Source organism: Dicentrarchus labrax, unplaced genomic scaffold (assembly GCF_905237075.1).
Source record: "Dicentrarchus labrax unplaced genomic scaffold, dlabrax2021, whole genome shotgun sequence".
NCBI classification, from domain to species: domain Eukaryota; kingdom Metazoa; phylum Chordata; class Actinopteri; family Moronidae; genus Dicentrarchus; species Dicentrarchus labrax.
Window position 1 is genome coordinate 22,088,587 of NW_026136705.1, and position 22,669 is coordinate 22,111,255.

Here is a 22,669-nt window from a genome sequence, read left to right on the forward strand (position 1 = left end):
ACGGAGTTTAATTATAACCTAATACCTCCATTTTTAAATCACTTCTTATTTTTATCACTTTTTGTTTTTACTTCTCTTAATTTGAAGTTTGAGGCTTCTCTTTTCTCGCTCTCTCTCTTCTTTTGGTTTATTACTTAAAGGTGTAATTATTATGCATTACAGTGTTTTGGCACTCTTTACAAATGCTTCATCACTATGCTTCATTGTCACTTTTTTAAGTCATTCAGGATTTACTGTGATTAAAAGATTCCTCTCCTCCTTGCTGGGCAGTTATTACTCATAGCTGTAGATTTAAAATTGGCCCACGGCGCTGTTAGCATTTATGACAAGAGGCGCCATCAGGACTGTCTGACACTCTTGAGGACAGCAGCCAGATTTCTTTTTTTTTTTGTTGTCCCGTCTTTCTCTCTCACATTCACTCTTAACATTTACACATCTCTCATACTCTTCCACCCACCGCCTCTTTTCACCTCACTCGTTCTCCACACATGCTTTAACCTCCTAAAACACTACACAAACTGCAACAAAAGCTGCTCCTCTACTAGTCTTCACTCTGCATGTGACTACCCCCGCTGTTTGCCGACGTGGTATCTCCCGAGAGCGAGCAGTCACCTCCCCTCCCTAAGTCAGATTTGTCTCCACTCCAAGGAAATACACTACCTTCGAGTCGAGTAAAGAAACTATAGTCTTCCACACTATTCCAGCTGGAGGCCCACAGATACATTTTAGGGGGAAAAAAACGGCCATGTTGTCTTCAGTGGTGGAGGCTGACGTTGAAATATAGGCTGACAAGTCATGACGAGAATACTTCTGAATCCCTGGGAGATCCTCTGAACCCTCCTTCCTCCTCCTTCCAATGTTTCAGTGGTTGGGGCCATGGCCTCTCAGTCAGGGTAAGACATGCACAGCTTAGTTGGCTGCTTTACTTATTTCTCTTGGTTTCTGGGAAGAATAAAGCCCCCCTAACTTAATTTTTCACTTTGTTGTACAAGCCACGCTTAAATGTTTTTTGGATGCCCTTACATAATGGCTGTGTCACAGAAGCTCAGTCCTGTATTCATGGTGCTCAGATGACCATCAGTTCTTCCCTTTTTCTCTCCTTTTTTTTTTTTTTTTTTTTTGATTGTGTTGAAGACGTGGCCTTGCTGTTATGTTGTGAGTTAGATAGAGACAGATGAGCTGATTAATTTGGGTACAGAGTGAACTGCCTTTTCAAATCTGCAGACTTTGACCTTTTCAGTCTGGCACACTGTTGAATGATTACAATAAACATAGCTGGGCATTACACTTCGATGATAATACATGTCATTTAAACTCATGTTGTGTAATGAGTGATTTGCTTAAGCTTGTTTTTCTTTGTTTTGAAACAGCTGCCGTATGGCCTGGCCTTTTAAATGCAGGCTCGAACAAAAATTCAAACCAAGGCTGTTTTTATGATCTGTGTCTCCTAACATTTGCTTTTCAAATCAGTAAAATGCAATTGCTTGTCCTGAGTGTTTCCCAAACTGAGTTGACAGTAGGATATGGCACTAGTGTGTTTTTTTTTTTTTTTTTTTTTCCCAGAAGGCTACATGTGATTGAGTCCTGTCTTATTTGTACAGCCCGCAATCTTTGTTACTGCTCTCCAAAAGAAATAAGCAATACGCTCAATCCCCCTTAACTGTTCAGGGAAATCCCCCGATAGTTGGCTCAATTCTCAACTTGAGAGTAAGTTGGTGATGCTGTGTGGCATGTAGCAATAGTTGATTCTGGGGATTCCTGTGACTTCGACTCGGGGACATCCCTGCCACCGTGCTGTAGTAGTAGTACTAGTTACTCATGCCAGACCCCTGCTCTTGTTTGTGACGCTAAGCCATTCGTGCACACACTAGCTTCCGTCCACCGTATTGTAAACAGTACACGTGTGTTGACACATGGCCAGCAATGTAGGCGGACGTGCTGTTGGTTCAGTGGTTTTCAGGAATCAATAAGTTCAAATGGAAAGAGCTAGTGGATAGACGGATTTTAACCGTGTTCACAAGGCCGATAAACACAAAATGTCTTCAGATACATCTGCAGGCGGTCTTGTCAGTGTGTCTGCTGTGGAAACATGTTAGCGCTCCCCCTTGGGAGTTTTGGGGAAAGTGGTGAAAAGGTGGGTTTCGAGCCCTGTACTGTAACTCTCATGCATCATGCTGTAAACATATGCCTGGTTTTCCCTTAGAATAGAATTAAACATGACTTTACTTTGTTTTCATATCATGATATCATATCGGCCTTGGGCTGCCCTGCTCTCAGAATATTGGCATCAGCCTTTGAAAAACCCATATCTGTCGACTCCTATATAGAGAACTGTTGATATGAACTAATCCTAAAAGTCCTATGATTTATTTTGAGGCTTTACTCCTTATCAGAATATTTACAGGAAGGCATTAGGTCTTGGCGGAAAGTTTCATTATTTATATAAAGGCATTAATGAACTTCTCCATATAACCTATTTGGGTTTTTGAGGCTGGTCTAAGGTCAGTTCAAAAACAGGTTGAAAGAAGTTTGAGCTTTATTCACACAGTCACATCATCAGCACGAGTTCTTCACATTCTGTCTTCCATTCGGGTACTTGGTGTACTTACTTATTTATTCAGAACCAAAAGCACACTTTGACTATTATTTTTTTTTCTTTCATAAAGAGGACTGCAGTGATCTTTGAAAATCAACACATGAGATGAGGCCTATGTTTAGCCTTTCATGTTAACCAAGATTCTAGAAGAAGAGACAGAGGAACTTGTCAATAAAGTTTTTCTGATGTTGGAAAAGCAGAAAAGTAAAATGTGGTCCTTTTTTTTTTTTTAAAGTGAACTTTTACCCCAGTATCACTGAAACCAATCACAGACATTCGAGCCCCTGTCTGATGATTTTCTTTAGTGTTTTGATGCATTTTGACTGGGTGTAACCCCTTGTTCAACTAATAAAGACAGAAAGATCAGGTTAATTGGTTGGGCAGAATGAACATGAGCGGTGTTTACAAAGGACGCTGTGCCAGAGGCGTTTGATCATTTAGCACTGTGCAAGTGCAACCCATTCACACTTTCAGCCCCACTCCAAAGCTGACAATCGACAGGCTCATCTGCATGTAAAAGTAGTACCAGCGCACTGAATTCCCCCACGGCAATTTGCGCTGATCATATTTGTTCAGTTATTTGTCTAACCCGTGGAGATGTAGAGCGCAGCTTTATTTCCAGGGCATGAAATTGGGGTTGTCTTAAACCACAGACAACATTTATAGCATGAAAGACCTTCGAATGATAGTTGGTACTTGTCGGCTGGGTGGTAGATTAGCCAAAATAACTAACATCAAACTGAATCTACTAGAATACAGCTGCCGTAAATCTCCAGCTCTGTTAGCTGTAGTGGACAGTCTGTAGGTGATCAGCGGTCAGTTGAAGCAAGTTTGTTGTTGTGTATTTTTACTCTTAACACTGTCTGTTGTTTAGTTTTTGACTATGTATAGTCTAAGCTTGGTTTTTAGCTGTGCTGTAACTCAAATAAAGCCTAGAGGTGATAACAGTGGTGTGTTGATAGATGTTTGGATGATGGATAGCCTAAACAATGTTTTCTTCTTTTCCTTACGCCTCTGCTGGTAAAGCTGGTGTTAATGTTGGGTGTCAAACAGCTCACCGGGGTTATGGTCTTGGTTGCTTCCTGAGCTTTGCTTTAATGTACCTTAGCTGTACTGTGTAAATCACCTTGCCTGTTGAGCGATGACTCAAGTTGGGTGTTGCTGATGATGTAAAGCAGGCAGAGGTTTCGTAAAAAAAAATTTGGTTGGAAAATGACTATTTAGGCTTATCGGTGAGCTTACAGATAATGAGTCAGAAGTTGTAAAAAAAAAAGAAGCTTGGAACTGTTTTGCGCAAGTGCTGACAAGAGTTAGTCTACAACATAATTAGATGATTGATAGTCCTGATCAGTTTTCATGCAAGAGCAGTTTAAATAATTTCCCGAAAACTCTTAGTCTCAAATATGAAGCCTACTTTGTCTACCTTTCACGTCTCATTTTACTTCCCTTGTGTTTTTTGGCACTTGTGTATTTTCCTGTTCTGAAATCAGTTTCCCATATGCTTTTTTTTTTTCATCTTTTCAGTCGCACATAGTAAAGTTTATAATCTAGGAGGAGGCCGTGTGATTGCTGCCTAATCGCACTCTGTCAACAGCCTTAAAATCATTGTCATTGACGGAGCCTGAAGCTGTCGTCTTAACCTGGGAGGCGACATGCCTGGCTGATGATTTGCTTGTTTCTAGTTTAAAAGCTCTAGTACTTTCTGTCAACCAAGGTGCGCAACAGACAGAAGTCTCACTTTGTCAGATTGGCTGTTCTTAATGAACACACCCTTGTCCTGTCCAAATGCCCAAAGTTTCCAGCGTAAAGTCTTTTTGTTAACAGATGTGTTTACTCCTCTGGTAGTGTACACAGTTTTATTACATATTCATGCATTTGGTGCTATTTGTTTTCCCCTGGTGTGAATTCATACATCCACTTACGAGGTCTCTGTCCTCAAATAGCTCTCTGCTTTTATGTTTGCACTGCACACATTATGCTCGGAAGGACAGTGAGGGCAGAGGCCTGTGTTTGGCTAACAGTTACGGCTTCAAGCTGCAGTTTAATAGGAGTAGGTTATTATTTAATCCTAGTTTGTTTTATCTCTGTGCTTTTCCTGGTAAGACTTGCATATTCTTTTCATGTGGCGTTGGTGAGTTCCAGTATGCTCTTACTGTTTACTGTTAAAAACCATCAACCTTTCTATTTAAATCATATATTTGGTGAGCAAACAATCATACACTTTGTAATAAATAAACATCCCAATGTATGATAAGATTGAAAATTGCCATTAGTAGTTTCAGCTGGGATACTTGGCCATCTGTACAAGGAGATTATATTGCAGCAGAAGTAGGCTACTGCACATTGTCTAGACTAGCCTAAGCCTATTAGGGACTACTTTCTCCACAGGTTATCTCTATGCTCCACTCTGTTCATGATGTGTGAGGTTTCACTAATGATGGTCCGATTTGTGGTGTACCAAAAAATTGACTCAAAGTAAGAGAATAGATGATTGGCTCTATGATCTGTTGTGAATAGTTGGAAACTTGAACTAGCTGGTATTTATCTAGGAACCGGCAGAGCCAATGTTGTTTAGTTATGTTTCGTCACTGTTGACCAAGAGTATGTTTTTGTTTTTGGTTTTTTTTTTACAGACTCGAAAGGTGTTTCTTTCATGAACATCTCATCTCTTTTATAATACTCATTCTTTTATAGGCATCCCTGCAAAGCCATGAGATAAGAAGTCTGTTTACTGTCTCTCCTCAGCGTGTTCTTATGTTGACTTGTTGTTCTGTTTGTGTTATTAGCAACATGAACCGTGAGGACCGGAATGTGCTCCGAATGAAAGAAAGAGAAAGGAGAAATCAAGAAATCCAGCAGGGAGGAGGAGGAGAGGCCTTTCCAGCGAATTCCCCTCTCTTTCCTGAACCCTACAAAGTGGTAAATTTGTTTACCTCACATTCAGTTTTGACATGTAATTGATTAGTCAGTTTAGAGGAGTTTGTAACAGTGACAGGAAATGAAAACTGCACACACCACCACGAGCATTCATGTCATAATAGTTCTATCACCATACATTTTTTTGAAACATCACAGGTATGCCTTTGCTTTTTTTGTTGCTGCTTTGTTAAATTGCTAAGAGGAATGTTTAGCTTCAGGCTCCTATAGCAGAAGGTGGAATTTGTTTGACATTATTCATACATTGCCTCAGTCAGAAAGAACCTTGTTAGCCTTAAGTCGATTCATTTTTCTGAAGTTGTTCTCAAGAAAATCCTACATTTGATTTAGGCTTGAGAGTACATTTTGTTGATGCCTTATTAATGAGAAAAAGAAGAAATCGTGTGTTTGTCTTTTTCGTTTTTACAATGACCTTCAGGATCCTGCAGTCTTGGTTTTGTTTACAGTTTGTGAGATGAAAGCTAAATAGGGCATACTCAAGATATTCTTTAATACCCATGCGGGAACTGGATTTATGCGACATGTCTGAACAGGCTCCACTGACAATGGCGGTCCTTTTATGATCTCAGGGACATTTGAAGATGTAATTGGCTGATCTGTTTCCATAACAGTATGTGGTTATGTAAATGATAGGTTTTTTAAAAAACAATATTAGATCATTTTCCAAACATTTCTGACCTAAATTCAATAGCTAGTTGTCAGATCTCTGCTAAAAAAGAGTCAGCTGAATTGACAACACCTGTCTTCAGTTAGCTGTTTTTATAGAGCAACTGAAGAAGGTAAACATAAGAACACACCAGCCCCCCCCCTTCCATGTCTTCCTCCTCCTGCACACAGACACACACAGATATAGGCCAGCCAGCTCCCGCCCGGTCAGTGTAATTGTAAAGAGGATTTGAGTTCTCTGTATTGGTCTAATCTTTGCCACTAACCAGATTTGAGCAGAGGTAAGTGGCTCCTCTCCTTAGCTAGAGCTAGCCATCAAAGAGGCAGCTAGGAATGTGTCCTGACAGGTTGGGAATAAAAAAAGGGTACCAGAGGTGAGCGATGAGTGCAGGCCTGTGTGTGTGTTTTGGACCACAACAAAGTGAAAGCTGACTTTGAAGAAGGAAAAGTCCTTGATCTTTGCCCAGGAAAGCGGCATTTGCAGAAAACAATTTGATTGTGCACATTTGTTCTTCTGTCTTCAGAACAATTTTTAAGTAACATGGGGTGACATGCTGTGCAATAGTACAAAGAAATGTGGAAAAAGCCAACTGTTTAAGTCACAGGCTTTTCTTTGCTTTGTATCTCTCGTCTCCTGCTTGTCTAAGTCTTACGTAAGCTTCAGTTGGACTTTTCTCCCCCCCCACCCCCCTCTGTCATGCTCCAGTAAGTGGAAGTTTACTGTGCTCTGCATTAAAGGCCATGTGTGCACGCAGCTGCAGCTGTGGCCTCCCAGATGTAGACCAGCAAAGCAGTAACATTTTTATGGTGCAGGGTTCACGCACTTGTAATTCAGCTGCACACAATGAATAGCACAAAATGATCTCTTGAAAATTATAGCCCCGAAATATTGGTTTTCTGGGGGTAATGCAAGAGTACCCCCTGATATTGATATATTTGGTGATACAGTACATACACACAGTATATAAAAACATATTATTCTATACCATGGGTTCCTTGAATGTGATTATTAAGCAAGCATTTGTAATCAAACTGTGCCAAGATCTAACTAGCCCCAGAAACTAAGCAAAGGGCATAACTCAAGAAATTCCATCAAGCACATTCATGTTTGCATTTTAAGAACCACAAAGCTGAGGTAAATTAGACCGGTTTCAGATTAAATGATATCTCAGCTTGTATTTTTTTGCATGCGAAAAAGGTTAGCGGATGTAATTTGGAAGAGATGGCAATCAGTGTTTTGTTCCTTGTAATTTACTGTTGTGAAAATGCGATGTTTGAAGTGATGTTGGAAAGGACAGGGGACTTTTTGTGGGACAGGAAACAAAACTTAAACAAGGTCCCTCCGGTCAGCGTGGAGGTAAAGTTCCTGAGTTCTTAAGCAGGTTCTTGGGTTTTATTGAAGGCCTGTTCAAAAAGTTTTGAGAAAGATATAATCTGAGAGATAATCCTTTTTACAGATGTGCCATACACTACATACAGCACAATATATGTATTATATTACTATAATTATTACTATAATATGATGTTTACAGTACAACTGCAAATAAAAAAAGCCAGCAATCAATGAGTTTGAGAACAATGAGACAAACTGTCATGATTCAGCTGTTTGTAATTTACCTCAAGCTCCTTTTTTTTTTATCCATCATTGTTTTTTAAGCATTATCAGCCAACATCTGTGCCAGTATCAATAAGTGTGATAAGACATTATATCAGCCTTTTTTGAAGTACTAACAAAAAAGTAGAGGGTATTTCTGTTCCACTGAAGATCCAATGCAATCATAATAAAGCACGTCATTTATGCTTGTATTACAAAGTGAAACCAACCCCCCATAAGAAACACAGGCGACGCTACACTTCACCAGCTACACACGTGTGCGCTTGGCCGTGCTAGCAGGAGGTAGGGGAGTGCATGTTATGACCAAGCTAGTTACATTTCCTGCTACAGATAACGGCTTGTGTTTCCTCACCCTCCGTGTGAATCTGTCAAGAAAAATTAGAGGTCTGAGGCTGCATGTGAAACTGGATATTCCGTATAGTCTTCTGTCACGGGCTGATTGCAAGCATGTCTGCTGGGATCCGTGGCCTCAAAGTGATTGATTAACCTCTGTGTTGTAACTACTGGTAGGCTCTTATCTGTGTTCATAGATTGGTGTGGACTGATCTGGGCTCCGAGTTCGAACAATCCAACTGTGTGATTGGCTGATTACGCCCCTCTATATGTTCAATCGAATATTTTCTCAATGTTCAGTAAATTATTAGAAATGTAAGTGAAGGAGTGATACATTTTCTCTCCATTTTCAGTGTTTTTGATGGGAAGCAATTAACCCAAGTGTTGAACTTGTGCCCATAATGACTGTTTTCTCTGCCCCCTCTTCCCTCCTCTCTACTTTCCCTCTTCATTTATCTCTCTTGTATTTTCTTCCGTCTCTTCTTTCTCTATGGCTGTCTTTTTTTTTTCTCCCTTCATCGTCACACTGTCTTCCCCCCCACCTCTTTCTCCCCCATTCGCTGCTTCTCTCTTCAGTCCAGCAAGGAAGATAAACTGTCCAGCCGTATTCAGAGCATGCTGGGCAATTACGACGAGATGAAAGAGCCGATCGGTGACACACTTCCAAAGCTTGGCGGAAAACCTTCTAACAGCTCATCTTCCTCTGAGGATAAATCGGGCCCACCTTTGTTTGGCGGGGACCAGCGTGGCGTCGGTAGCGGTGGCAGCAGCCAGAGCAGTAAGTGGACTCCTGTCGGCCCCGCAGCAGGTGGATCTTCATCCCAGTCCCAGAAACGCTCAGGACTAGGCAGCCAGAGGGGCAACGGAGGCAGTAGCGGCAGCAGCAGCAGTAGCCAAAGACACGGAGGGGAGGTGCGGGAAAAGAAGTCAAGTAAACACAGTGGAGAGCACTCAAAGTCACACACATCGAGTCCGGCCAAGGGCTCTCTGAGTTCCTCCAGCAGCAACAGCCACTTGCGGAGCTCCTTGTCTGCTGAACAGCATCACAGCAAGGAGCGTTACCGCTCCAAGTCCCCAAGAGACAGAGAGGCAAACTGGGACTCACCCTCGCGGGTTCACACCTCCTTCCCCACCGGACAGCACTCGAGTCAGGCCTTTCCCCCATCTCTCATGTCCAAACCCGGCTCCATGCAGCAGAAGCCCACAGCGTATGTGCGGCCTATGGACGGCCAGGAAACGGCAGAACCCAAGAGCTCACAAGCAGAAAGCTACAGTGGACAGTCGCACAGCAGCACCATGGGAGAGATGAAGTCCAATAGCAAGGCCTCACTTTCTAAACTCAAGATCCCCTCACAGCCTGTAGAGGTGAGGCTTGTCTACATCTTTCTAGTTTTAATTTATTCTGAACTGCAGCTTAAGTACACTACTCATATAAAGGGCATCCTGCGTATTTATATGTCACTTAAGATATTCTATGGTAGTGGGTACTGCATGTAGAATATATAGAATGGCAGAGCTGTGTTTTATGTCTGGACCATATATTTATAATGATATAATAACTGGAATAAATTACCTCACAGCATGTTACACTTGGTCTCCTAGGTCTCATAAAATGCATTTACAGTGACTCACGCTATTGAAAAGACGCTCACCTGTTGCATCATGTTTTTTATGAACATGTTAAACTTGATGTTTCTGTCTTTAGGGATCCGGTGACGCCAACTGTGTCGATGAGATTCTGAAGGTATCTATATTATTATATTTTGCTGCAAACTCCCTCTCTCAGGGCTAAACTCAGTGTTCAGGGAAAAAGCCTACTGACTCCCTGCGTGTTTTTTTTTTTTTCTTACTTTCTTTCAGGAAATGACTCAGTCGTGGCCCTCTCCGCTGACAGCCATCCACACCCCCTGCAAAACTGAGCCCTCCAAGTTTCCATTCCCCACCAAGGTCAGCATTGCACCAGTCCCTGCATTTACAGTTTGATTCACATGATTTTCATGATGAATTAATAAGGCCTAATTATTTCCTTATTACTTTTGTATGGGGCAGACCTTCAATAACACTGTGTCTGTTACCCATCCAGATACATGTTGTTTGGTCAATGGCTGATTGGAACTGTAAAGTGATGCAACTTACTATTGATAAATAGTTAGTACTTGGTGCTCGCATGTCGATATAAATAACCAGAAACGGAATGATGAAAAATCCTTTTTAAGTGATTCATTCACGACACATATGACAGGGATGAAAAACGCACAAAATGGATTCATGAAAATAATTCTCTTTCTTTTTACCACAGGATCCTCACCCTTTTCCAAGTGGACACAGTGAGTATCACACATTTCAAACCTGACACACAGTATGATTACAAAAGAATTATGTATGTATATATTTCTCACATGTATGATTACATATACTTATTGCTCATGAGTCTTGTTTGTGGGTTTTTAGAGCGAGGCAGTTCTTCCAAGAGCTCCAGCAGCCACCAGCCCAAAGCTTGCGATGATCAGCCAACGTAAGTGCTTCATCCTTTCTCGTCTTAAGCCCATGTTTGTAGTTTTCCCAGTATTGATTGAGAGAGCACAATTCTAAAACAAATATTTATGATGAGTTTAGAAACCTTAAGTAACCAGACATGCATAGATGCCCTCAGTTATGTAGAGCCTGCAGTCCCAAAAACAAAAGATTGAATTTAGTTTCATTCCTGTACCTCAGTAGGCTGGAAGAAGACCTGAAGCTAAGCAGCAGTGAGGACAGTGATGGAGAACAGGACTCTGCCAAGAATGCCTCAAGGAACACATCAGCAAGGTAAAGTACAAAGAATAGTGAATGTACCTTTTTGTGAAATTTGAATTCAGATGTTGACTCCAGCTTGACTTTGGCTTGTATTATATATTCAAAGGCCTTCGTTATATTATGTTCCTTATCTTGAAAGAGATGGTCCGGAAGTTGGTATCTTTCGTCTTCTTATTTGTGTCCTTTTGGATTTTATAATATGTTCTGTCACGGACAATATGAGACAAACAACTAAATTAAAATGTAATCATCACCTCAGTGCCATAGTCTGAAGTGAAATTTAGAATTAAAAGATAATGCTTTCATGGGACAACTGGATTGCATTATTTTTCTGGTCATTGATTGCATTTCAAATAATTAATCAGCTTATGTTTGGTGTGCATCAACCATTGAACATGTTTGGTCCATACCTCTCCTAAAGCCGACAGTAGGAGTTGACCAAGGCAAATTCCCAATTCTGGAAAACACAACTGAAAAATGTGCAAATTACAAATCCAGCTTGGATCCATTTGGAAAAATATGAGGTGTATGTAGTGGTTACGAATGTGTACTTGAAATTGTAGACAAGAATATGTATGTATGCTTCAATATATGAAACATGACTGAAAATGTATTATTCCCCCCCCCTTTTTATAACGCTGTTTGACTGTCTCCTGTAACAACAGCAATAACAGTGAAGGAGCAGAGCAATCGAGAGATGACTCAAGCAGCCACAGTGGCTCTGAGAGCAGCTCAGGCTCTGACAGCGAGAGCGAAAGCAGCACAACAGACAGTGAAGCTAATGAGCACCCACGGCCCGCCTCTCCTGAAGTAATCATTTTAAAATAACTTTGTACAATTCTGTAGTAGTAGTTTAGTGATTATTTGTTAATTTATCAACTATTATTTTCATTTGCGCTAACTGTTTGTTGCTCTGTCCATCCTTATTTTGGGTTATTAATTACCAGACATTGATTGTTGTTCCTTCTAGCCAAATTGTTTTTTTTGTTCTTCATTAATACAAATATTTGACTAGGTTTCATAGATAATAATCTTTTTTCAAGATAATTTCTCACATCTGCGTGTTCTCCTGCTCCCCTTCAGCCTGAACAACCCATGGCCAACAAGTGGCAGCTGGACAACTGGTTCAAGAAGGCCAAGCAGTTCTCACCAGCTTCCCCAGTGGACAATAATGTTCCAACAAAGTGCAAGAAAGAGGGCAGAGATAACGGCTCCGGCCGTGGCTATGGCAGCCAAGGCGGGGGGTCAAAAGACTCTACAGCACCTACCCCAAGCAGGGACCTACGGGCAGCGCAAAAGGGTGCAGAGGGTGGCCGTGGCCGGCAAAAATCCCCCGCCCAGAGCGAGGGTGGCACTAATGCCAGAAGGAGTGTGGGTAAAAAACAACCTAAGAAGTCTGAGAAGCCCCCAGTGGTGGAGGAACCCAAAGGAGGTCTGAGAGTGGAGAGTGAACCAGCTCCAGAGATACCTCCTCACCGGCCCAAAGCTGCTACTAAAGGTTCCCGTAAACCAAGCATCAAAAAAGAGCCTAAATCCTCTCCGAGGCCCACTGCGGCTGCCGTCACCACCACTGCAGATAAACGCAAGGCCAAGGTAGCCACCAAGACTTCCCAGCAGAAGTCTCGCGAGTTTGTTGACACGGACTCTTCGTCGTCGGACTCTGAGGGGAATGACAGCATCCCATCCTCGTCGCAGACACCCAAGTACACAGAGAGTATCAGGACCCCTGTGTGTGTGTTCTCTCCAATGGAAGAGAAAGAGCTGTTGTCTCCGCTCAGCGATCCTGAGGAGCGCTACCCTGCGAGACCGACTCAGCAGCAGGTTTTACTAGTGAAGATAGGTACGTCCAAACGGCTCATAAAGCTACAAATTCACACTTTATTCTGTGCGCTTGTTTTACACGTGTTGAGCTGGACTACACACTCCTGAAGCTTTTTCTTCACTTTGGACCAAATGAAACCCTTCCCTTTCCATTTCCTCTAGATCTCAGCTTGCTGTCTAGAATCCCAGGGCGGCCCTACAAAGAGCCTGCAGAGATAAAAGTGGAGAGAGATGACTCTCTAGACAGGGACAGCAAAGACTTCAGCAAACAGAGCTCTGAGAAGAGCTCTAGTAAGGCCAAGAGGAAACACAAGGTATGGGACTTGATAGAGCAAATGTCTGTCTGTGTTCTCTGTTGTTTTGATTCTAGTCTTGTTAAATGTTATTATTGTTAATCTCCACACACACGCACACAAAATATATTTTTTAAAGGGTTATGTTTTCAGTATGATCTTGCATTCAAAATGACTATCTATTCGGAGCTTTTTTGTTATCACTGTCATCTGGGAAGTCATAATTATTCTATTTTAGTAAGCCTTCCAACAGAATATTGTATCTCTTAAAATAACCAGATTTCCATTAAAACAAGAAAATGCCTTTGAGCCAAGAAACGACTAATCCAGTTTTTGGTGGAGATCCAGATCTGGAATTTCTTCCATTAGGTGCATTTTTAAAAAAAATCATAGCTGTGAAACTTTCAGCCAGGATTTTACCATCTAAGCGATATCCTAAGGTGTAATAGTGAGTAGCGAAATTGGCAGAAGGTTTGTGCTGTGCCTGGTTGCAAATTTCTTCAGATCACCTTCTACAGAGGCATGCACACACCAATAAATCCTGTAATGTGTCTTTGCTTTTAATTTCCTGCGATCTTTTTGTCTTTTAGAACGACGAAGAAGGCACCAAGCCAGAGAGCAAGCGATGCAAGCTGGAGGAGAAGTCCCTATCTCATCATAAAAACAGCAGTAAAGAGTGTGTATTCTTTCTTTTCCTTCCTGATTATCATTCACAGTAAGCCCTCTGCACACCAGGATCACTTGGCACACTTGGTCTGAAAGTAGTATTTCATTTTGTCACAGGCAAAATTAAGCTTGCCAGATGTCTTATTATCTGTTCTTACAATTAACGATATAAACCATATAAACTCTTTAACGCGCAACATAAAATTGAAGTGTAAAAGCTCAGTGACATGGCTTATTTATTACATTGCATTACTTTGAGATGCACCTGTTAACCTTTTATTCTAATAACATGTTCTTATTGCTGAATTACCTGGAATGTTTAATCTTTGAGGGTTAATATTTTGTGGAGTACACTAATGCCACAAAACTGGGCAGTTGAAATAATAAAAAGATACGTATTACAATAACAATCAATGTCCCACCAGGTCAAAGAGGTCTTTGGAGAAGAAAGAGGAGCCAGTCCCCTCTCCCTCCATGTCAGGTCTTCAGCGGACACCCAAGGCAGAGCATCTGAGTCGGAAGAGGACAGTCAGCCAGTCCTCCACCTCTCTGTCCAGCGGGACAGGAAGTGGAAAGGAGGGAAGTCACAGCACCAAGGGCAACTCCACCTCCAAACACAGAAAAGGAGAGGACAAGGGACGCAGCACACGCGATGGCAAGGTGGGTGCGAGTAACCTTATCGGCGGGCATTTGCCGCCTGTGTGAATACCTGGCAGGCATTGTGGATACTGGGAAGTGTGCGTGCAATCTTTCATCATGTTTGCCAACTGTGCAGTGTTTCCCCCCCGGGGAATTTAAATAACGAAGGAAGCATGAAGGAAAAAAAAAAAGTTGTTGCTGTGGGAAGAAGGGCAGGGGTGGAGAACATAGCCAGATGGGTTTTAATATCAGTGTGTACTTCATGTAGGTTTTGCATATTTTTCAATATGCTTTGAGTCACTAATGAGTTGTGTATTTATTTGGGTCTATATATTGTATATGCCCAGTATCCATAGAGCTCCTCCACTCCCTCAATCCCACCCTTTTCTTTCATTTTATCCTCCACTTCAAACACCAGGGCCCCCTTTTTTTTCCCCCCTGAAACTTTATTCCCTCTCGCTTGCTGTCTCTGCAGGAGAAATCCTCAAAAGGCTGTGATAACCAGCTGGTTGTGCCGCCGCTCTCCACGGACGGCTCCAAGTCTCAGAGATCCAAGCTTGTGTTTGAGGACAGGTAAGAGGAGCTCTTTCCACTGTGGATAACCCCTCAGCAGGATATGCAGAAAGAACTGCTGTGGGGATCTACGGTTGCCTTTGATGCATAAAGCTGTAGGAGGTTGGGGAGGTCATGAATAGATGTGCCTGCATGCTGGAGAGGTGACGTAAATTTCCATTTTAAAAGGCTCTCTGTTGGGAGTCTCTGTCCTTTTTCATACAGAGGCGAAGAAACAACACAGTCTTGCTTCTTATTTGTCTGGCTTTTGTTTCAGGGTTTGATTTAATGGAAGAATAAGTATATTGTTTTTATGTGTTATTTCCAGGTTCTGTGCTTAGAGAAAATGTATAGAAACTGAGCCATGACAGTGTTGTATAAATGTTTCTGTTAAATGTTTGGGCTTAATTTTCTATTATTTTTATTTAAAACAGAAACATCTTAAACATCCCACAGAAAAAAATTTAATTTGTTTGACCTGTTTACAATTTTGTTTCAGGGTCCATTCAGCAGATCACTACTTACAAGAGGCCAAGAAGCTTAAACACAATGCAGATGCACTGGTAAGAACGAGAGCCTAATGACTATTTACATATGAAATTGAGAACTCAGTGTCGGTTGCTGCATGCAAAGCAGTGAGAGGATTGTTAAACAACAAGGTCTAGACCTTAATGTAAAACAACATCCTGGGGTAGGATTTTGCAGAGAGCTTAATGCTGAATACTGGAACACAGTGTATTTTTCAACATATTTCCTATATTTATAATGTGATTGGTATTTATTGCATTGACTGGGAAATTTTCAAAGCCTCTCTCTCTCTCTCTCTCTCTCTCTCTCTCTCTCTCTCTCTCTCTCTCTCTCTCTCTCTCTCTCTCTCTCTCTCTCTCTCTCTCTCTCTCTCTGGTGTCTCAGTTTTTAAGCATGACGTCCAAAAAACAAAACATAGATGCTTTTGTTACCAGTTTGCTGAAAGTTGAACAGGTGGCATTATTTAACTGCAGGTCTATCAGTTACTTACCTGGGGCTTATGGGACACCTGACTCTGCTGCAAATATCAAATTAAACATCATGTGAAAAGCATTTTGTCCTCTACTGCTGTGTCAGCTTGAGAAGGAAATACACTATTGTATTGGTACATGCTCTCTAACCCAGGATGCATCGCTGTTGGTGATTTTATTTACGCTTTGTTCCTCCTCCTACAGTTGGACCGTTTTGAGAAGGCCGTTTACTACCTGGACGCCGTGGTGTCTTTCATTGAATGTGGTAATGCCCTGGAGAAGAGCGCCCAAGAGGCCAAGTCTCCCTTCCCCATGTATGCTGAAACAGTGGAGCTTATCAAGTAAGGACACAAACCTAAATGCTTTCCTCACTCTCATAGAATTTGAATTTAAACGGCAACTCCATCGATTTTACACATCAAAGGTTGTTGTTGTTGTTGTTGTCTGTATGCTACTTAAGGCGTGGGATTAATTAATTGAGGCTAGCAGCTCAAGGCTACTAGCACAACAAGCCCAAATCTCCAAATGAACTGTTTCTATAATGACTTTTAACAGTTGGTTCTCTCAGAAACTAAATATTTGTTCTGTGTGTACGTTCAGATACACTATGAAGTTAAAAAGCTACATGGCCCCAGATGCTACTTCGGCAGACAAGAGGCTAGCTGTGCTTTGGTGAGTACTCTTCACTGACATCTGGTGATCCTGTACAACTCAAAATTCTCAAAATCCTGGATATTTGATTAAGGAGACTTGTGTAATTACACATATCTCTGGTCATTGCTGTCTTCTTTCCTAGTTTTACATCAATATTAACAAATTCTTCTTTTCAGCCTACGATGCCAGTCCCTCCTCTACCTGCGGTTATTCAAGCTGAGGAAAGACAGTGCACTAAAATACTCTAAAACACTCACCGAACACTTAAAGGTAACTTTTTGTTTTTTCTTAGAAGCTGAAATCTAGTTTTGCTTGGCAACCCTTCGAAACCAGAAGGAACACAATACAAATTCCATGTATGTATGTTTTTTTTCTGTGAATGTGTAACCTGCTTCCTGTCTGTGTACATAATGTTCTTCCCTCGTTCTTGTTTGACAGAATTCTCTGAGTAACACCCAGGCTCCCTCTCCTGGAATGGGAAAGTAAGTCATGTCCTCTTTTGCTGTTTGGAGACTAAAAGTAATTGTAAAGGAAGACATGTGTTTCCTATATAAGTACTGAATGTTGAGAAAGAGTGTGACTAATTAGTTTAAAGGTTAAAAGTTTAAGATTTTCCCAGAAAGTCAAGAAAACAATTGAAATTATTTTTTTTTTTTTTTTTTTTTTCTTCAGAGCCTGTGCAGATATTTTTATGTCTTGTTCTGAAGAATCGTTTGAAGCCACTGAGTCATACAGGGCAACAATGACGTTATATAATACTGATAACCTATTTTTCTTAACTGTCATGTGGTCACAAGAGTTTTATTTGACTTAAAATAGGCCTGTGCAATACAAGGAAAATCATATCAAACATTGTTCAATATTGCAATGATGATATGACTTGCGATAAATAAACAGATATTGACGCTGCGTGTTAGCCAAACACTTCCGATACAGTTTGAGATAGTTAATGGCGTTATTTCCTGGGCTAGTGCGCTGTGCTTGTGCAACATTAAAAAATAGCACATGTGGATGAGAGACTGTGCTTAAAATATCACTTTATATCACTATCACAAGGTTTTATTGCATACGCTTACAGTAACTTAACTGTCTGCACTGCGGCCTCTGATCTGCTGTCGTCTGACTACGGGTTTTAGCCCCGCTGCCCGTTTAATACCTGGTTTCAGTACACATCCCTAAATAAAACGAGTTTCTTTTGCTATCTGTTCATTGCACGTTAACATCACGATGACAATGAAAATACGATTTAGCCCTGACTGCACTCTCATTACTGTCTGCTTGTTTCTGTTTCCTAACGCAGCAAGGCAGCGGGCATGCCGTCTCCAGTGTCTCCCAAACTGTCGCCAGGCACGGCCGGTGGCTACTCGTCCGTCAGCAGCAGCAGCAGCGCCAGCTCGTCCGTGACCATCCCTCAGCGTATCCACCAGATGGCTGCCAGCTACGTCCAGGTCACCTCCAACTTCCTGTACGCCACTGAGGTCTGGGACCAGGCTGAGCAGCTATCCAAGGAGCAGAAGGGTAAACTACTTCAGAAAATAGGTGTTACTTTATTTTTCAATATTGCTACTTAGATAGTTAGGTAGTCGCTCAAACATTTTATGATTTTAGCCTTTGTAGATATAGCTTAAGCTAGGTATGACACATACATAAAAAGGTAATAAGTTTCTTTTAAGCTAATGATGTGTGTTTTATTTTCCCAGAATTCTTCTTAGAGTTGGACAAGGTGATGGGTCCTCTGATCTTCAACACCAGCAGCATGACAGAACTGGTGCGTTACACACGGCAGGGCCTCCACTGGCTGCGCCTGGACGCAAAGCTCATTCCCTAGCGAGGACTCGCTCCCTGCACGCTGCTTCTACACACACACACACACACACACACACACACACACACACACCTCAGCCTCTGGTGTTCAGCAACATGTGCTCAAAGACACACAAGCATGCCCTCACAGACAAACGCATACAATAATGTACTGTATACACACACACACACACACACACACACACACACACACAGTCCACCTCTGGTCCTCCATGTACACACACAGACACACACACGTGATGAACTTCTCAGACATATCTTCAACACTGTGTCCATTTCCTACACCAGCTTGCCAAAAACACTGAGCAATTTAGAGCATCTCACACCGTCGACAGCACCACACAGGGAGAAGCATCGAAACTGCAGCACAGGAACAAAACAAAAAAAAGCTTATCGCCACGCTTCATATATCAGCATTCTTACAAAATCTTCGAAGGCCATGTTTTTATCTATTTGGCATGGAAGCGCTGGGTGAATTATTTGTTATGAATATGCTTAAAAATGGGGTTTGGTTTTTAGGCTACTTTGGCTTTTAACTTTTTATTTGACTTTATTTCACCAAAGTACCTCCCATAAACACCAAAGGTGCTTTAAAATGAAGGTTTCTCTTTATCATTTGTGTGCCTTGTATGTGACCTACAGGAAAACAAACAGCCACCCATCATATCTGAATACATTGTTTTTATTTTACCTCTTTTTTTTTTTTTTTTTTGCTCATTTCAACATCTAGCAGTTAATGGAAGCTGGCAACGATTATGTTTTTTTTTTAATTGCAAAATCTTTTAATTTTAAGTAAAGTCCTGTCCACGCATCTGGTATTTTAGAGCAAAAGATGGTGTTGGTCACAAATTAAAATACCTTACACCGTCTTGATTTATCTGTCCTTCAAAGTCTCTCGGCACTGAAGGTTAATCTTGGAGCATGCCCACAAGATTTTATGGACTGTAGGAAGGGCTACTGTGCACAGCAGATTAATACTTCTGACACACACATATTTATAAATGTTCTCTTTATCAATCAGTGTATTAGTTTTTAACAGTGTACTTTTATTTTCCACAATCATGAACTTCTTATATCCCTGCTAAAAATGGAATTTCCGTCAGTTTTGTTAAAACCACTGTGGTCTGGTTTGATGTAAGGAGCGACATGGCCTCTAGGGGCCGCTAGCAGGGGCTTTTAGACTCAAGGCCTTAATAAAATTGATAATTTTAATGTTCTCTCTAAGAGATTTGCTGTCTCTGAAGCTCCAGAATACAAATCTCTTCCTATAAAATATTTTTAAACTTGTAGCTACATTGTTCATTGAGAAATTTCCTCAAGGATGAGTCATTTCCAAACAGTGTTACACTTTTTTTTTTTTTTTTCCCCCTTGTTTGCTCAGAGTGTATTTTTCTAAGGAACAGCAGGGAGTGTCTTAAGTATTGAAATCATTTCCACATAGTCAATGCAGTTATTAACGTTACAGTTTATAAAAACTGGGCCTGAGTGACCACTAATTCGGTAAATCAAAAGCAAATTTATGGGGGAAGTAAAGATGTTCTGTAGAGAGTCATCAGTGATGCAGATTTGCAGTGTTGCATTTATAAAACAAAGAGTTTTAAATCTATGATTATATATTTCAAAAATATAACGGCCAATATAGATTTTATTTATATACCAAGCAGTTTATGGTTTTTTGTTCATCTTCTGGCCAGGCAGAAGTATAACTTTTCAAACGCATACTTGTAAAACAGGGTTGAACAAGGGTTATAAGATGCAAAGTATTTGTATATGTAATTGTTCCTATTTAAATTTTAAAAATCTTAATCATACTTGTATTACAAGACGGTAGATAAAGGAATGCATCAGTGTTTGTTAATGTGGCACAGCAGGTTGGGATAAAGATGCTGTCCAACTATACAAACATTTCTGTTGGTTATATAAAATTACTGGTTGTCATCAAGGGGGAATGTGGATGGTAGCGGCTTTGAGTAAAGATGTTAATATTACACCCAAGATTTTAGACAGGTGTTTGGTAATGTTCAATGACATGAAGGACTGTCCTTTTTCTTTTTTTTTTTTTGCCCACTTCCTACTAAAACATGCTGGAAATATTAAAGCCTGGGCCAAATAGTATTGCTTGGTTTTATGTTAGTTAATGGCAGATGAGTTTGGATAGGAGGGAAGTGGCAGGGAGTTTAAGACCTGTGATAGTCTGTAACTTTATGGCACTTTTCTTCTATTTTCAAACATACATTTGGTGTATTTTCTGACACCTCATCCTTTTTTTTTTTTTTTTCATCTCAAGAGAGAACAGATCAAAATAATTACTATTTGTTCCAGGTTTTAACTTTTTTGTTGTTGGTTTTTTTTTGGTATTTTCTTTCCTTCACTGGCTCCCTGGCCTTTATTGTAGGAGGGATACTGTTATTTCCTCTTGCACTTGAACAAGAGAAAGTCAGAGGAGGTATTATTTTTAATCTATGCAGGATTTTTACAAAAAAAAAAAAAAAAAAAAGGATCAGTTTCTGTGGAAAAAAATTTCATTTGTAGGCTTGGGATTTTTTTCCCCACTCCTTTTTTTTTCCCGCCTCAGTGAGAAACCTGTTGAACTCAAGTGTCCAATGCCTTTAGCTTTTGCAATTTTGTGTACTGGTTTAGTATATATGTGTATATAGATCTGTTTTTATAACCAAACACAGATGGCTTGAGCCATTTTGTACTTAAAGCTGGAGGCCACTTTTCTCATAGGAATTCCTCTGTGGGTTTTGCTAGCCCAGTCAATGTCTTCATACACTGGTACACTTTGTAAGTACAGGTCCGCGCCTTGTGTTCCCTACACTATCTTGTAGTCAAATGTACAAAATTTAGCATTAGAATCATTTTTAACAGTTTGCTACTCACACTTATTTATTTTTCTGCCCCTTTGCTTAATGTTTTTTTCTATTTTGCCATTTTAAGGAGTACCATTTTATGAAATAGGAAGATGTAAATGTATCGGGGTTGTTCATGATGAGATTTCATTGTAAGTAGTAATTAATATTAATTCTAACTTGAAAGAATCCAGGGTAAGATGAGTTTTGTTTTTTTTGACATTCAGTAGGAAGATGTTAACACTTGCATGTTTCTATTTAAATACAAATGTATAAATTGTAAATATAACATTTCTTTAAGGGTGAATTTCTACTACAGGTTGACATTTTTATTGAAATTTAAAAATGCTGTAAATACATTTGTGAGATACTTTATGCACATTTTTTTTTCTCTCTGTGGGCTTTTGTGTTTTCTTCTCCTTCTTCTTCCAAGCTGTTACAGATGACATCCCAGTCTCTTAACACTGTATATCAAATTTATTTCTCAGTCCTTTTCTTACTGTGCTCGTATTCTTTGTCTTCTGCTTCACCGTCTCTCAGTATCACGGTCGCCACATAATCATTAATGTCTCTAGAATCCAAGTGCGAATATTTTGTCTTCTCTGTATTTGATACGGAGGGCGTGTACTTTTCATGAAATGTATATTGTTGATCTCATGGGATGGATGGATGGATGGATGGGTGTGTACAGTCCGTTATGTAAAACCGCGTCTGTTTTCGTCCTCATGAGAGAGATGTATTTACTATTTGTCCCTTTTGAACAATTGGTCCAACATGTCTTTTGAAACAGAGGTATTTCTCTACAGGTCAGAACAGTTGTAGCAGTTTATACAGTATGTTGTATAACACCTTTTTTCTAAAAGTCGTCTCTAAAGTGAGGCCAGCAGCATACACTATGTACAATAGTCTAAATTGGATTAGTTTTAAGAGAACTGATGATAGAGATACTATATATGATGGATGCAATATGATTAAAGGTACTCATTGAGTTTGATCTTCAAACTTAGGTTATGTAATTTAAAAGCATTCTTGTGAAGTGAGTATTAATTGTGACTAATGAGAGTCTGTCCTGAATATTCTTTGTATTTTGCCGTATTGAGAATAAAATATATATGGATATGTTTAATGGAGTGTCACTTCTTTTGTTTTAACAACACAAGATTATTTGGTTTTAGAGGAACCAGAAGAAGGCTTAATTTAGTCCTAATTTATTGTGAAAATCTAAAAAATAAGCCAGATAACGTGTTTAAATATGGATATTTCATGTTTCATGTTGACAAATCTATATAGGAGGTTATACGTGGGAAAATAAATAAAAAAGTAAAACTTAAAAGAGGTAAATATGTGAAAAGGCCTTATTTGATTTACTGAGCAATAAACTTAAAATATGCCCTGTGGAGCTTTCCTTTTAAGCAAACGAAAGTTAT

At 40.3% G+C, this 22,669-nt stretch overlaps 1 protein-coding gene across 7 annotated transcripts in view; it reads left to right on the forward strand.

Moving 5' to 3' along the window:
• The window catches only part of aff4 (AF4/FMR2 family, member 4), a 30,343-nt gene extending 7,975 nt beyond the window's left edge, over positions 1-22,368 (forward strand). The window contains exons 1-21 of one of the 7 annotated variants that reach the window (XM_051399802.1): positions 609-893; positions 5,383-5,515; positions 8,724-9,512; positions 9,853-9,891; positions 10,008-10,094; positions 10,447-10,474; positions 10,599-10,662; positions 10,863-10,955; positions 11,609-11,753; positions 12,027-12,783; positions 12,927-13,078; positions 13,648-13,733; positions 14,149-14,383; positions 14,838-14,935; positions 15,414-15,477; positions 16,117-16,253; positions 16,513-16,584; positions 16,743-16,836; positions 17,005-17,048; positions 17,867-18,105; positions 18,267-22,368. In XM_051399802.1, coding sequence (XP_051255762.1) covers positions 877-893; positions 5,383-5,515; positions 8,724-9,512; positions 9,853-9,891; positions 10,008-10,094; positions 10,447-10,474; positions 10,599-10,662; positions 10,863-10,955; positions 11,609-11,753; positions 12,027-12,783; positions 12,927-13,078; positions 13,648-13,733; positions 14,149-14,383; positions 14,838-14,935; positions 15,414-15,477; positions 16,117-16,253; positions 16,513-16,584; positions 16,743-16,836; positions 17,005-17,048; positions 17,867-18,105; positions 18,267-18,394 — 3,501 coding nt within the window. In that variant the 5' untranslated portion in view covers positions 609-876 and the 3' untranslated portion in view covers positions 18,395-22,368. Of the gene's footprint in view, positions 1-607; positions 894-5,380; positions 5,516-8,723; positions 9,513-9,852; positions 9,892-10,007; positions 10,095-10,446; positions 10,475-10,598; positions 10,663-10,862; positions 10,956-11,608; positions 11,754-12,026; positions 12,784-12,926; positions 13,079-13,647; positions 13,734-14,148; positions 14,384-14,837; positions 14,936-15,413; positions 15,478-16,116; positions 16,254-16,512; positions 16,585-16,742; positions 16,837-17,004; positions 17,049-17,866; positions 18,106-18,266 lie in introns of those variants that run through there. The other 6 variants (XM_051399803.1, XM_051399805.1, XM_051399807.1 and 3 more) reach the window with 6 other exon arrangements.
• The last annotated feature ends 301 nt before the right edge of the window (positions 22,369-22,669 follow it).